Genomic DNA, 12,500 nt, shown 5'->3' with positions numbered 1-12,500 from the left:
TGTATAAACACGTCCACGACGTGGAGCGGGACGTGTGTTCTGGGGCTCCTGACTGCTTCTGTCTCCACACCGCCAGTCACACTTGACAGGACGTTGTTCCAACTGAAATTGGCTTCTTCTGCGTTCCTCACTAAAACAGCAGACGCACCGGAAAACTCCATCTGACAAGTCGGGACTGCAAAAGCACTGGTTACACACTCAGAGCAGCCATGCAAGAAAAATATTTATTCCGAGCAGTTAGCAGAAAGGAAGGCTCCACTCAGACGCTCTCTGTCACCACTGTACTCGTCTTCCCTCCAAATCTTTTGGAGAAGATATTTCAAAATCAACAAAAGCCACTTTTTTTGTTTAACTGGAGACCATAATCATCATCATTGTCCCGTGATATTTCAGTTCCGGAATGTCTCGCACATCTAATAATTCATTTAAAGAACAACCCTGATGTTTATGACCACATGACAGGAATAAAGCACCTTAAACTGCGGCCTCCTCTGCGCGTTACTCACATTTCCTGAGTGAAATACCCCCTCAGAATGATGTAAAAGCATATTGTTGTTGACACCGCAATTTCCCCAGCTGGCACAACATTGACACTCAGAGTGCAGAGATGACATGAAAAGTCCTCTTCACCGTTTGTGTTTAATATCCTGCCGACAGCTGTATCATACTTGCACACTGTAATCAAATTATGACAGCGTTGTAAATGTTCCCCTGTGACATTTTCTATTATAAAATGCATATAGCCGGTGTCAGACAATGTGTGGGTGGTATTCCTCACTGGCAAATGGGATTGTAAATGGCACTGACTGACATTATGCGCATGTACTTTAGATGTGATTGCACTTGTATATTGATGATATGCGTGTAGGTGTGTGTCATGTGGAGTTATGAGTGTTGTTTCAGAGAGGCGCTGGCAAACATCACTGACTTTAAGTAGTTTTTTGACACTTTCATTAGAGCGATTTGCAAGCAGCAACAATAATATTTTTATCCCGTGAAGGCATCCATGGAGAAGCAGCCCAGAGGCGCCACTATTACCAGTCCTTTCAGTCTGTCTGTCCCACTATAACCAGTGCACAGCACAGCTGATCTCAACACCGGAAGGCTGAACAACTTGTTTGGTTGCTCCTTCCCTCCCAGCCTCCCACTCTGTGTTTTCAAACTACTCTTCCTCTTGTTTTCTCTCTTGTCCTGGTCTGTAGGCGACTATCTGGTGTCTCCTTATTGGATTGACCGGCTCACATTGGTGGCCCTCACTCGCTGCCTCTCCGGCCTGCTGGGTAATGATAATAAAATTGAAATATCCTGGTACTTATCAGTGTATTAGCCAGCTATCAACACCTCGGACACGCTCCTCCTTTAGAGGTTACACGGGAGACACTGGGACATTACACCAGGACAGAGGACATCCGCTGAGATTGTGAGGAAGACAGAGGAATGAGAGGGCGGATTAAACTAATTAGGGATGAGGAGGAAGGAAGGATAGTTTGGACATGGCCACATACTGTATTCAATGTGCTATTTCGAGAATAGGTTGTGGTGGATGGAGAAGAGGAGGAGGAGGAGAAGCATGTAATGCGACTCTGTGGCATCTTTCCAAACCAGAGGCCTGTTAGCGCGAGCCATTCGCAACACTCCACACCAGTCCGCTGTACATTTGCGGTAATGTAAAACATCTCACATCTCCCTCATCATCTTTGGACCTTCCATCCTCCCTCTGGCAGTCGTCGGTGTGTAAGCGTCATTGTATGAGCGTGAGAGGCAGGAGAGCGGCAAAGCTAAGACCGGGTTTGAAAATTGATTAGAATGAGTGTGGTGGACAGCGGATGGCCGTAACAAATCTTGTTTAAGAATCAACATCAGAGATGTAAAAGAGGGAACGACTGGTCTTTTCCTCCATACGTGCATATCAATCCAGGAACAGAAATGCTCATATTACAGTTCCAGGTTGTTGATGATTGGGGAAAGGAATGGCTTTGTGGTCGCCCACGTGGGAGGTCCAGCACGGACACTTGATCTTCCACAGGATTTACACGTTTTCAACATGACGCCATCTATCAATTAGCTTTTTTTTTAAAAAACTGGGTGCACGAATGTTAAGCTGTGCCATGTGAAATGGGAGGTGATTTCATCTATTGTAATAATATTTGATTACATCTGATTACCCTATTTGCATGTAAGCATGTCTGTTATCGATCTGATAGAGAAAGTGTGTCTTTGCTTACTCTTAATCTCACCATATTGGGTGCCTAACAAGCCAGTCACCTTCAAATTGCCCTTTGGGGATAAAAATCTCTGGGACGTTATTTTGTCGTTTCATCGGCTGCCTCAATGTGCTCCAATCGTGCACTCTAATATAATCCCCAGGAGGGGAGGTTTTAGACTGTTGCCACGGATGGTGCTGGGTCGGGAGGTCAAGTACGGCTAATTTATTCACTCAGTCAGATTTCCTCTGGCTCGTGGATGGCAGATGGAGAGGTCTGATATGATATCACCCATCAGAATCACCCAAGGGAGGAGAGGGGCGGGGGTAATGGGGAGATAGATGGCAGAATGAGACGAGATTGACAGAAGTGATGTATTAAGAAAGGGAGGACAGATAGTAAAAATTGGGGAATTAAAAGTGGTTAGATAAAGAGATACTAGAGAGGGTAGCAGAGGTCTGCAAGAATATGGAGTGTGTCCTCCTAGCAATCGGGGTGTCAAGCCCAACATTGAGCCACATAGCCTCTTATCAGATGTGTGTGTGTGTGTGTGTGTGTGAAATGTGTGCATGTGTGTGCATGTGTCCTTATCTTAAGACAAGTGGTTCTGGTCCAATAAGATCCTGGGAGATGGTAAAAAATAAGCGGCTTATGCCCAGATCTAAGATGGAAGTGGCACGGTGGAGAGATAGAGGAGGAGATGAGGAAGAGAGGGTGGAGACAGATTAGGTGGATGGGGGACAAGGAGGGGACATTTGGAAAGAGATGAGACGTGGAGGACTGTGGAGATCAGAATGGAAAGATGTGATGTGGAAATAGTCTGGACCGGAGGAGGGAAAACTCCTGAGAAGTTTGGGGCTTGAAATAGTTCTTGGCTTTTTGACAAAGGGCCGGGATTTACTGGATTACATCAGTCTCAACTTGAGGACATCGATTCCCAAGATATTCAGAATGTGTGGCTTTAACAACAGGGGCCATTTCAGAAGCATCACACGCCCAGGTCCTGACTTCACACTCTGGCCTCCAGCTTTGTTTTTCTCAAAACCTCCATTTGGGCCTTTCCAGGAAATGCCGATGGAGAACAATCTGATCTGTCAGAATGTAGCAAAGCTGAGGAGGTGAAGGGGAGCACTTTGGGCCTATTAGAGGAGCTGGTTTGTCAGCCAGGGCTCTTTTTGACACCTGGCCACAAATCAGGAAGGACTCTGGAGTGAATGTCTGTCAAAAGTTGTGTGCTTTTGTGTAGCATCATAACAAGTTGCTGAGATGAGATGTTGAAACGACACCGTTGCTGTGAGCTGAAGCTCATGGTTGTGTTTTCTGTCTTCTCAGTTTGGCCACCACCTGATGATGAGGACCCAGCTTTGAAGACCTACAGATGAGCACTCCCACAGGCCCAGTTCGCTCCTGCAACCCCTCCAACAGGCTCTCCTAGTGGGAGGACTCTGCCGCTTCTCACCAAGAGGAAAAGACTTGTGTAACACCTGTGAAGGACTGAACGTTCCCGTCAATCACCTGCGTGGAATGATATGGACTGACCTCGAGTGAATTTGTTGGTCACAACTTGACAGACGTCTATTCTGAGCCCCGACCTTCAGAAGACCGAGGTCTGCGCGTGCTTTCCGTCTTACCCTTTGTTAGGGTCTGGGACATTGTCTCAAGTCTTACTGAGGAGGGATCATCTCCTCCTCTTCCGAACATCCTCACAAGCTCTTTCCTCTGTCCAGCCATGGACCTCCACAGGGCGGCCTTCAAGATGGAGAGCTCCTCCTACCTGCCCAATCCACTGGCCTCCCCGGCCCTCATGGTCCTCGCTTCCACTGCTGAAGCCTCTCGCGACGCTTCCATTCCCTGCCAGCAGCCGCGTCCGTTTGGCGTCCCCGTTTCTGTAGAGAAGGACGTGCATTTGCCATTTAACAATGGTTCTTACACATTTGCCTCAATGTACCACCGCCAAGGTGCAGTGCCCCCAGGATTCCCCAACAGGGACTTTCCTCCATCCCTTCTGCATCTCCATCACCAGTTTGCTCCGCCCAATCTGGACTGCTCTCCAATCAGCATGCTCAATCACAGCGGCGTTGGTGCCTTCAGGCCCTTCGCCTCTCCAGAAGATCGGGACGGGGTACCAGGCGGGTACCAGTCTGCCTTCACACCAGCCAAGCGCCTCAAAGGCAGCCTGGACGCAGAAGCTTCACCTCACCTGCGATACTCTGATGCCGAGGGGAAAGAGTATGACTTTGGTGGTGCTCAGATCCCTCCTGGCAGCTCCCCCAGCAGTGCCCTGAAAGCCGTGGAGGACAGCGGGAAGAAGATCTTTGCTGTGTCAGGCCTCCTTTCTGATCGAGAGACCTCCTCCAGCCCCGAGGATCGAATTGAACGCTGTAAGTAGCGGTTCCCACCTACTCTGTTTTAGACTCAGTGAAACTGAAATGGTAGCTAACACAAGACAAGTCACATCTGCTCCGTTTAACCCCCGGGGCTAGAAGCACAACACCTCCATAAAGAATCTGTTCCACTGTAAAACTCGCAGCAGTTTATTAACTAATCTAAACCACACATGATAATGATCCATCTACGTTCGCTTGGATTCATCCCTCCTCTCAACTACCTTGTTTCACAAGTTTAAAAGCTCCACTGGCTGCATTAGCATTAGCATTCATGAGTAGATGGATGCCATTTGGTCCTAATGCTGTGGGAATTTGTGTGTGTGTGTGTGTGTGTGTGTGTGTGTGTGTGTGTGTGAGAGAGAGAAAGAGAGACTGCTTCAGAGACTGGTCATGATCTTTGCCATCAGTATTCATCATAGGCCACTGGCAGCCCAGCCGCCAATAGATTTACCCCTTCCCAAAACCATGGCAGGCTCTCCCCCTTTCTCTCTCTCTCTCTCTCTCTCTCTCTCTCTCTCTCTCTCTCACTCTCACATGCACACAAACATCCACAAACAGCACCATCGTTTCCTACACACGTCAACATGAGCGTCGGATCTCAGGGACAAATTAGGAGGGGTGCAGACAGAGACTTACCTTTAATCCATATTTTAAAGAAAAGATTGTCTCTCTTTTTTAAACTGTTTTTTTTTTAGTTCTTTGCCACTCTTCCTGCTTTCACGCTCCCTCCACCCCTCTGGGAGGAACGGTCTGTGGTTGTGGGTGTGCATTTGAAGGATGCACCCTTGATAGGATACTTGAGAGAGAGAGAGAGGCGCCGTCCTGAGACTGATCTGATAAAAAATGAGGACCACAGGAGAGACACAGGGTGAGGGAGGAAATAAATGTATTTCCTACTGTTAACCTCCATACATTAAACACGTGTATGTTTGTGGTGTGACTGACCATAAAGCTTTAGTCAAGTGGAGGCTCCCCCAGTGGGGGCCAGGAGTGGAGGAGATGGCTCAGAGATCTTGTGCTGTCTTTTGGAACAGTTGAATCTGAATGTAATCAGGTTAAAGCTTGGCACAAGTGGCCTCCACCTCTACCGTGGGCTCCTAATGCAATTGGATGTGCAGAAGAACTGCTCACAGCTAAGACTTATGGGTTCTCCTTCACTGGGTTTGGCTCTCCAGCGGAGGCAGAAAGAACAAACAACACTTTGGTACAATCCCATGTGAACAGAGTTCACACACACATTCACACACTTCCAGGTTCTAATAGAATAGCAGTGCAGAAATAAATATATATGCACATATACATTCAATCTATTCGCTTCTGGATACTGAAAAACTTTGGAAAATGACCTAGCACATCTTTCTATTTTACATTCTGCTTGGTTTATTTCCATATAGTTTAGAAAGAATAATGTGACATTTGAAGTTATTGCCGATCGCATGCGTGGAAATTTGGGTCTGGATGCAGTAGAATGCTTGTTAGTTCTGATAGAATTCCAAAGGTTGGTGTGGGAAGATGGACACCCCAAGAGGACCCTGGGGGGATTTACACCTGCTTCCAGTGAACACATGGTAGCGTTTAGTCAACAGTGATCTCTGAAAAGCTGAAATTACGTCTGAATAGATGCGTTTGCTCATGCCAGCGTAGAAAAAACCCACCTTTGGGTACAGCCAGAAATTTATGATGCTTGGACTGTATGACTGGCCCATATGTGCTGCGTGAAGGCAGCATTTTGGCTAATCCAGTTTCCCTTTGAATTTTGACCATGTTGGATGATTCTCCACCTCTGAATTTATGTCCATATGGGGAGCATTGCGCCTTCTACGCAGATGCTATATTTCACATCTGTCTTGAATTCACCCATTTACATCTTGAATATATGTTCTTGCTTCATCTTATTACAATCCAATCATCTGTCATGCTAGTTAATCCCATGTGTGAAGGTGATCCTTTCAACTTTGCTAGGCAATAAATCAAAATCCACAATAGCACAACTTGGAACTTCCCCCCCTAACTTCCCTGTATGAAAGTCTGTCAAAGCTGCCACACAGCGCTCTCAGCAACTGCGGTCTGCTCTGTTCTAAGCCCCCCCAAATCCCCACGCCGCGCCAGCAGGCACGTTAGCTGTTAACTAAACCCGATAACCTGTCAGCCGCTAAACCTGCACGCGAAGGCCCCATCATGCTTTAAGAGGACTATGCATGCCATATTATTATAAGGCTATTACTGTTTACCGTGTTGTCGTTGGATGATTTTTTTAGGACAAGAATGGAGGAGTGCAGATCAGCAGAGGCGGGAATTATGGGACGTGCGAATGAACGTGTTGACAAATGAAAGAAGCCGCCCCGGCGGTGCGCTAGCTTGTTTGTGGAGGGGATTTGGTTAAATTGCACGTCTTGTCTGCGCGGTAGCTGGCGTGTGTGTGTTTGTGCATCAGTCTCCAGCATGTCGCCTCATCTTTGTTTTCCTTTCTGCCACTGTCTTTTTCCTCCTCCCTGCCCACATGTGTTGATGTGCATCTCCCCGTGTGAGTGTGTGACAGCTGTGCTCTGTTTGCTTACATTCTCTCTGCTTTCCCCATTTACGAGGCGGAGGCATTTGCATTGACCTTGAATGCATTGCCCCGTCTTCTCCTTCCTTTTCTTTAAAAGGCAATTTAAAAAAAAAAAAACCTGGAATAGAAAAAAAAAGGAATAATATTTGTTTAAAGAATCTGAGAGATATTCACAGTACCAGAGCGCGGAGCCGCTCCCTGTTTGTCGTATTCCCATCAACATCTGAGCGTCTCAGGGAACGCACCACACACAGCTGTTAAAACACGCAGCGAGGGGCCTCCTTCGCCTTTCTTCTCCTCCTCTATTTGTTGATCTTCATCCCTCTTTCCCTCCTCTCTTTAGAGCAAAAGTCCTGCGTGTTGTTTCTTTCTGGGGACGATTAGAACAAATTGTTGCAGAGAGAATCAGAGTTGGGAAAAATAAACCGGGATAAAAGAGAATCCGCAGCCAGGGAAGATGGATGTTCCCGAAACTGATGGAGATGGATGACAAACACATTTTTCGTTTTTAAATTTGGTTTCCATCTTTGGTGGATTCCACTGTGGGATTTCTGCGCGTACTTCCCACAGGCCACCTGTCAGTCAAACAGCGTGTGTTGGGTTCAGACGATTTAAGGTTACAAATTGCACTTTTTGACCTTTAATGCCTGTTTTTACTGATTCTTCAAACGAATCCCACAACACATTTTATGATGATAACTTTTAAAAACCGGTAAAGCTCCCGGAACACCGGCGCAGCCTTGACGAGGGGGCACATTCCATCTCGGTACAGAAAGAGTTAAAAAGAAAATCTGCCATGGAGATAGACGCTCATCCTTCTCCTTGTCCTCACAAAAATCTGCCCTCCTCCACCCCCCCCCCCCCCCCCCCCTCCCCCTTCCATCTCTGCCTGTCACGGTCTAGTGGCAGGGTTAAGTTAAGTAAGAGTGTTCTAATAATTAGGACTGGGACTCACCAGCCTGCCTACATGTGATATGTGTGTGTGTGCACGTGTGTGTGTCTTCCTGTCAGTGCTTAGCCAGATGTTAAAAGGCTTGTCCCCCTCATGTTGCTTCCCTGTCAGTCTACCCCACACACACACACACACACGCACACACACACAAACGTCCTCCGTGTGGTGGCTTTGTTTACCACCAAGTGTGCCCTCCTGCCCTTCTGCAGCTCCCCCAGGGTGAGGCTTGAAGGCCACCTTCCTCATCAATACTGTTCCTTGTGCATCTGACTCAAATATCTACGATCCTCTCCACTAATTTCTGCTAAAGGAAACACTCGTTTATACCCCTGAAGAGTTCTAGCCACCGTGCTTCAAAGACGTTCATTTCCCCTCCTTTTCTTGCTCACTGGGTGGCAACTGGAAGCGAGCAGCGATTGTGCGCCTATGTGCAGTTGTGTGTGTCATGGGGGCGCGTCGTCTTGTGGTCATTGTTGCAACGCTGCACAGATCAAGGATTAGTCGCTTCCTGTCGAGCCCTTTGTTGGCCCAGCCACTCCATTTGGACACAGATCAGTGTGTGTGTGTGTGTGTGTGTGTGTGTAGAGGAGTAGGTTACACAAATGAGCTAAAGGAGCCAGTTTAAGCCAAATGAAGGAGAACGGGTGGGATGAGAAGATTCCCCCCACCTCTCTGGATCATCGGTCATTTTATTTCAAATGTAAAACTACATCCCCACATTGCCCCCCCCCCCCCCCCCCCCCCCCCCACCCCCCTCACACACACACAAAAGCTCTCATCAAACTCTCACTAATGGGATGATATAATACTTCACATGTTCCCACCACTGCATTATTTCACTCTGGAAATATCCAGAAAGGGTGAAGGCTTTCCACTCCGTCTCTTGATGACAGGGTATTTGGAATTCTCTGAAAAGATAATCACAAACTCCCCGCAGCACACGCTCCCAACCACACACAGAGTCCATAACCAGTCCACAGTTCCGGAATTCCACTTTGTTTCCCTGGTGATGTCAGCTTTGGCCAGTAAAAACAGTGCGTTAAAACTCCGCCGAGCCTCATAGAACCGCTCCGCACCTGGCAACACAACACAGCCAGCTTTTAAAACCTGGACACACACACAAAAGCGCACACGGGGTTACGGCGTGCCGCAAAGCTGACCGGACACACACCACTGTCTCGTTTGTCCTTTTTGCTGTTTGCAACACAAAGAGCCCACATTTTCCTTCTGGATCAAATGTAAATTTGGTGTCATTTGAAAGGAAGAAAGCAGGAAAAAGTGAAGTTTTCAGGTGTTTTTATTGTAGCTGCAGGTCTGGAAGAGGCCTGTTTCCCAAGAGAGCTCCAACATTTAGATGCCTCCTAATGCAGATGTGTTAACGGATTCCACTGCCACTGTCTGCGTCTCTTTTCATCCCTCCTTCCTCTTCCTACCCCCCCTCTTCTGTCCTCATCTCCTTCTCTCCTCCTCACCCCCTCCTCTCCTCAGTAATCTAATCTGCAGCCAGTTTGTGGATGCAGTCTAGTGTGACAGGCCGCCCCTTTGCCTCCTTTACTTTTACACACACGCACGCGCACACGCACGCGCACGCACACAAACACACATGCGAGGCAGGCTCCATTCCAAAGAGCTTGCCACTTGCTTGGCACCCCTCTTCCACCCCGTCTTGGTCACCCCCTCTTTAATATTGAATTATTCATCAAATCTGATTGGTTGCTGCTGATGTTGGCCGTGATGCCAGCCAACAGTTTGCAGTTTGTTTGTGCGGTCTGTGCGAGGAGGCTGCCACGATCGTTAGCTCTTCTGATCACCTCACAAAGCCCAGACACACTCACACACACTTTTTTCATATGACAAAAAAAAGGTTCAGCCATCTGCACCTGTAGGATTTTGCGAAAGCGAAACTTGAATAAGGAAGAGGTTAAATTGTTCCCTGAAGCTGAAGGTTGCAGTTGGGGCTCACATATTTGTGTAGCATCATATTAGATCTCTTCTGCCTGATCCCCGAGGAATAAAGCTTAACATCCGCTGCACAAAAGGCCCCTTAAAGTCCCTTAGAAAGGTGAACCAAATCAATAATGGCTCTTTTATATGCATGCCAAAGAGCATGAATGTGTGTGCATGCTCGTATGATTTGCATGTGCCAGAATCTGCATTATTCAAAGCTGCGAGTGCCCTCTGGCAGCAAGGACTTAAAGGTCCTGCAGAAGTCTCCAGCATCACCTTCATTACAACAGTTCTAACCTGTTATCACAGCGGCTCTGAAACCCCCTCGTGAACGTGCATCGACCACGTGGATGACCACCTCGTACTAAATTGCACGCACGCCGCAGGCTCCGATAAAGGCATAAACAGACAATGAGCACGGATTTGCCTGCACTTGAGAAAAAGACAGGGATAAAAGAGGATGAGAGCGCCGGCGCTCACATGCACGCGTTGGGAATCTCCGGCGCTTTGCACGGCACTTCACACTGACCCCGCGCTGCCTCTGCATATCTCAGCGACATTAGAGCACCTTAGTCCGTCGCTTCATGGCTCTTTTCTTCCCTCCGCACTCATCAAATCCCAGCTTCACGTCCAGGTAACGTCCTTAGTTGCGACTAATTGAGGGAGAATTATTTCAGTGAAACTCAAGACACACAAGTTACGTCTTCGCGGCCTCATCCTCCTCTCTTTCCTCTGTCACAGTGTGGAAACCCGGCCCACTGTTCAGCAGATGAATAATTTAGCGGTGTGTGTATCATCTGTTTACTGTGCTAATCCATCTGTCAGCAGGCACCTATCGATTCGCGACTGCCTGGTAATTGTGCCTCTGCGTTACACACACGCACACACACACACACATAGCAGCACCCACGCGTCACAAGTCATACACACGCTCACTTGTGCAGCTGTATTATGTGCAAGTTAGCTCATATTCATATCCTGGAGCTGTCGGCCAGCGATTCAGACGCCTTATTTTTACTGAGTGAAAGTGATGTCAGGGGTCAAGAGGACAAAATAGAGACCAGCACTGGAGCCTTTTTCATCCCGGCCCATATCAACTTGTTTAACTCAATTAAAATACAGTAAAGAGCAGTGAAATTCCTCCCAAAATGACCTTTGATATGCAGAAAAGCATTGATTAAAATATTTAGCATGTGTAAAGGCACAGTGGGGGGGGGGGGGGGGGGGGGGGGGGCTGAGCAATAATGAATCCATGGGTGACCATTGATGGTTGTAATTATCAAATGGCTGGTTTTAAAAGCTCATTGATTGATGTCATTAGCTCCATGAGTGATTACTAATTGCTGCCGTAGTATGTTAATCACACAGGACGCACACACCAGCGAGACGCACGCGCATGAGAACGTTGATCTGACAGGAACATTCATGCTCCTGCTCGGTTTAATCTGATTATCAGAGGAGCGATGCAGCAAAATGAAAATAATATACACAACACAAATGGAAGTGAGAAGATATTTATTTTTCTTGAAGAAGGCTCATTAACATATAATTCACGGAGGCCGCTCTGATGTCAGATGTGGTTTTGATTTAACCAGGGTAAGAACATCCAGCGTTTAGGTCCATTATCTGCTTAACCCCGCGGTGTCTTTGTGCTGCCAGACCTCGGTGTAAATTACAGCTCCTCCACAATGAACACAGACGGCCTTTTACAATCACCTCCGTTCAGTCGTCTGGACAACAATCTCCACTTTTCACCTGTTTACAAGCCCAAAGCAGACAAGCCACATCTTTGAAAAGGGGACATTTCATGACAGAGAAGTGGTTTTCTTTAAGAATTATACATTTAAAAAAATGTGTCCTTCACTGGCTTATAATCTCCCCCCGTCAGTGCAGACCTGGACATGATTGTGGGTGAATCTGCCCCACAGCTTTGCTTTGATGGGAGGTAAACGTGAGGAGCAGGGGGCTAATGTGCTGCTCGATTGCTTGTTTTTATCTCCTGACGTTGCAGGCTTTCTTCTCTGTTTCCAGTTGTGACACGTCTGCCAAGTCTCGTGTTCCGCTGTCCAAACCGGGTTTTCACCTCCCTGCGTCACACACACACCGTTACACACCCACACACACACACACTCGGCGGGGTTCATTTCGATGTGGAATGTCTAATATCACATCGCGGTGGCAAAATGCAGGGAATTCTGCCCTCTTGGAACAGTGTCACATAGCTGTGTGTGTGCCCTTGCATGTGTGTGTGTGTGTGTGTGTGTGTGTGTGTGTGTCAGGAAGCAGGCAGGGGCTTAGCAGAGCAAAAGAGAGCAAATCTGTCAGCTCTCCCTGGACAGACAACCCTTCTGACCCTCATTCAAAGACATATTGATTCTCCTCTACACCCAACAGGGGAGGGTGTGTGTCTGCGTGTGTGTGTGCAAGTGCACGAGTGCTTAACACAGTGCAATCTTCCC

General features: G+C 47.6%; 1 protein-coding gene across 7 annotated transcripts in view; it reads left to right on the top strand.

The window, feature by feature from the left end:
* rnf220a (ring finger protein 220a) overlaps nucleotides 1-12,500 on the top strand; it is a 108,165-nt gene that overhangs the window by 6,829 nt on the left and 88,836 nt on the right. For all 7 annotated transcript variants that reach the window (XM_029830875.1, XM_029830873.1, XM_029830874.1 and 4 more), the window contains exon 2: nucleotides 3,537-4,585. In XM_029830875.1, the coding sequence (XP_029686735.1) occupies nucleotides 3,934-4,585 (652 nt within the window). In that variant the 5' untranslated portion in view covers nucleotides 3,537-3,933. The remainder of the gene's footprint in view (nucleotides 1-3,536; nucleotides 4,586-12,500) is intronic.

The sequence above is a fragment of the Takifugu rubripes genome, chromosome 22, assembly GCF_901000725.2.
Source record: "Takifugu rubripes chromosome 22, fTakRub1.2, whole genome shotgun sequence".
Taxonomy (NCBI): Eukaryota; Metazoa; Chordata; class Actinopteri; order Tetraodontiformes; family Tetraodontidae; genus Takifugu; species Takifugu rubripes.
The sequence above is the reverse complement of the archived record's forward strand: the minus strand, read 5'-3'. Positions and strand labels throughout refer to the sequence as shown.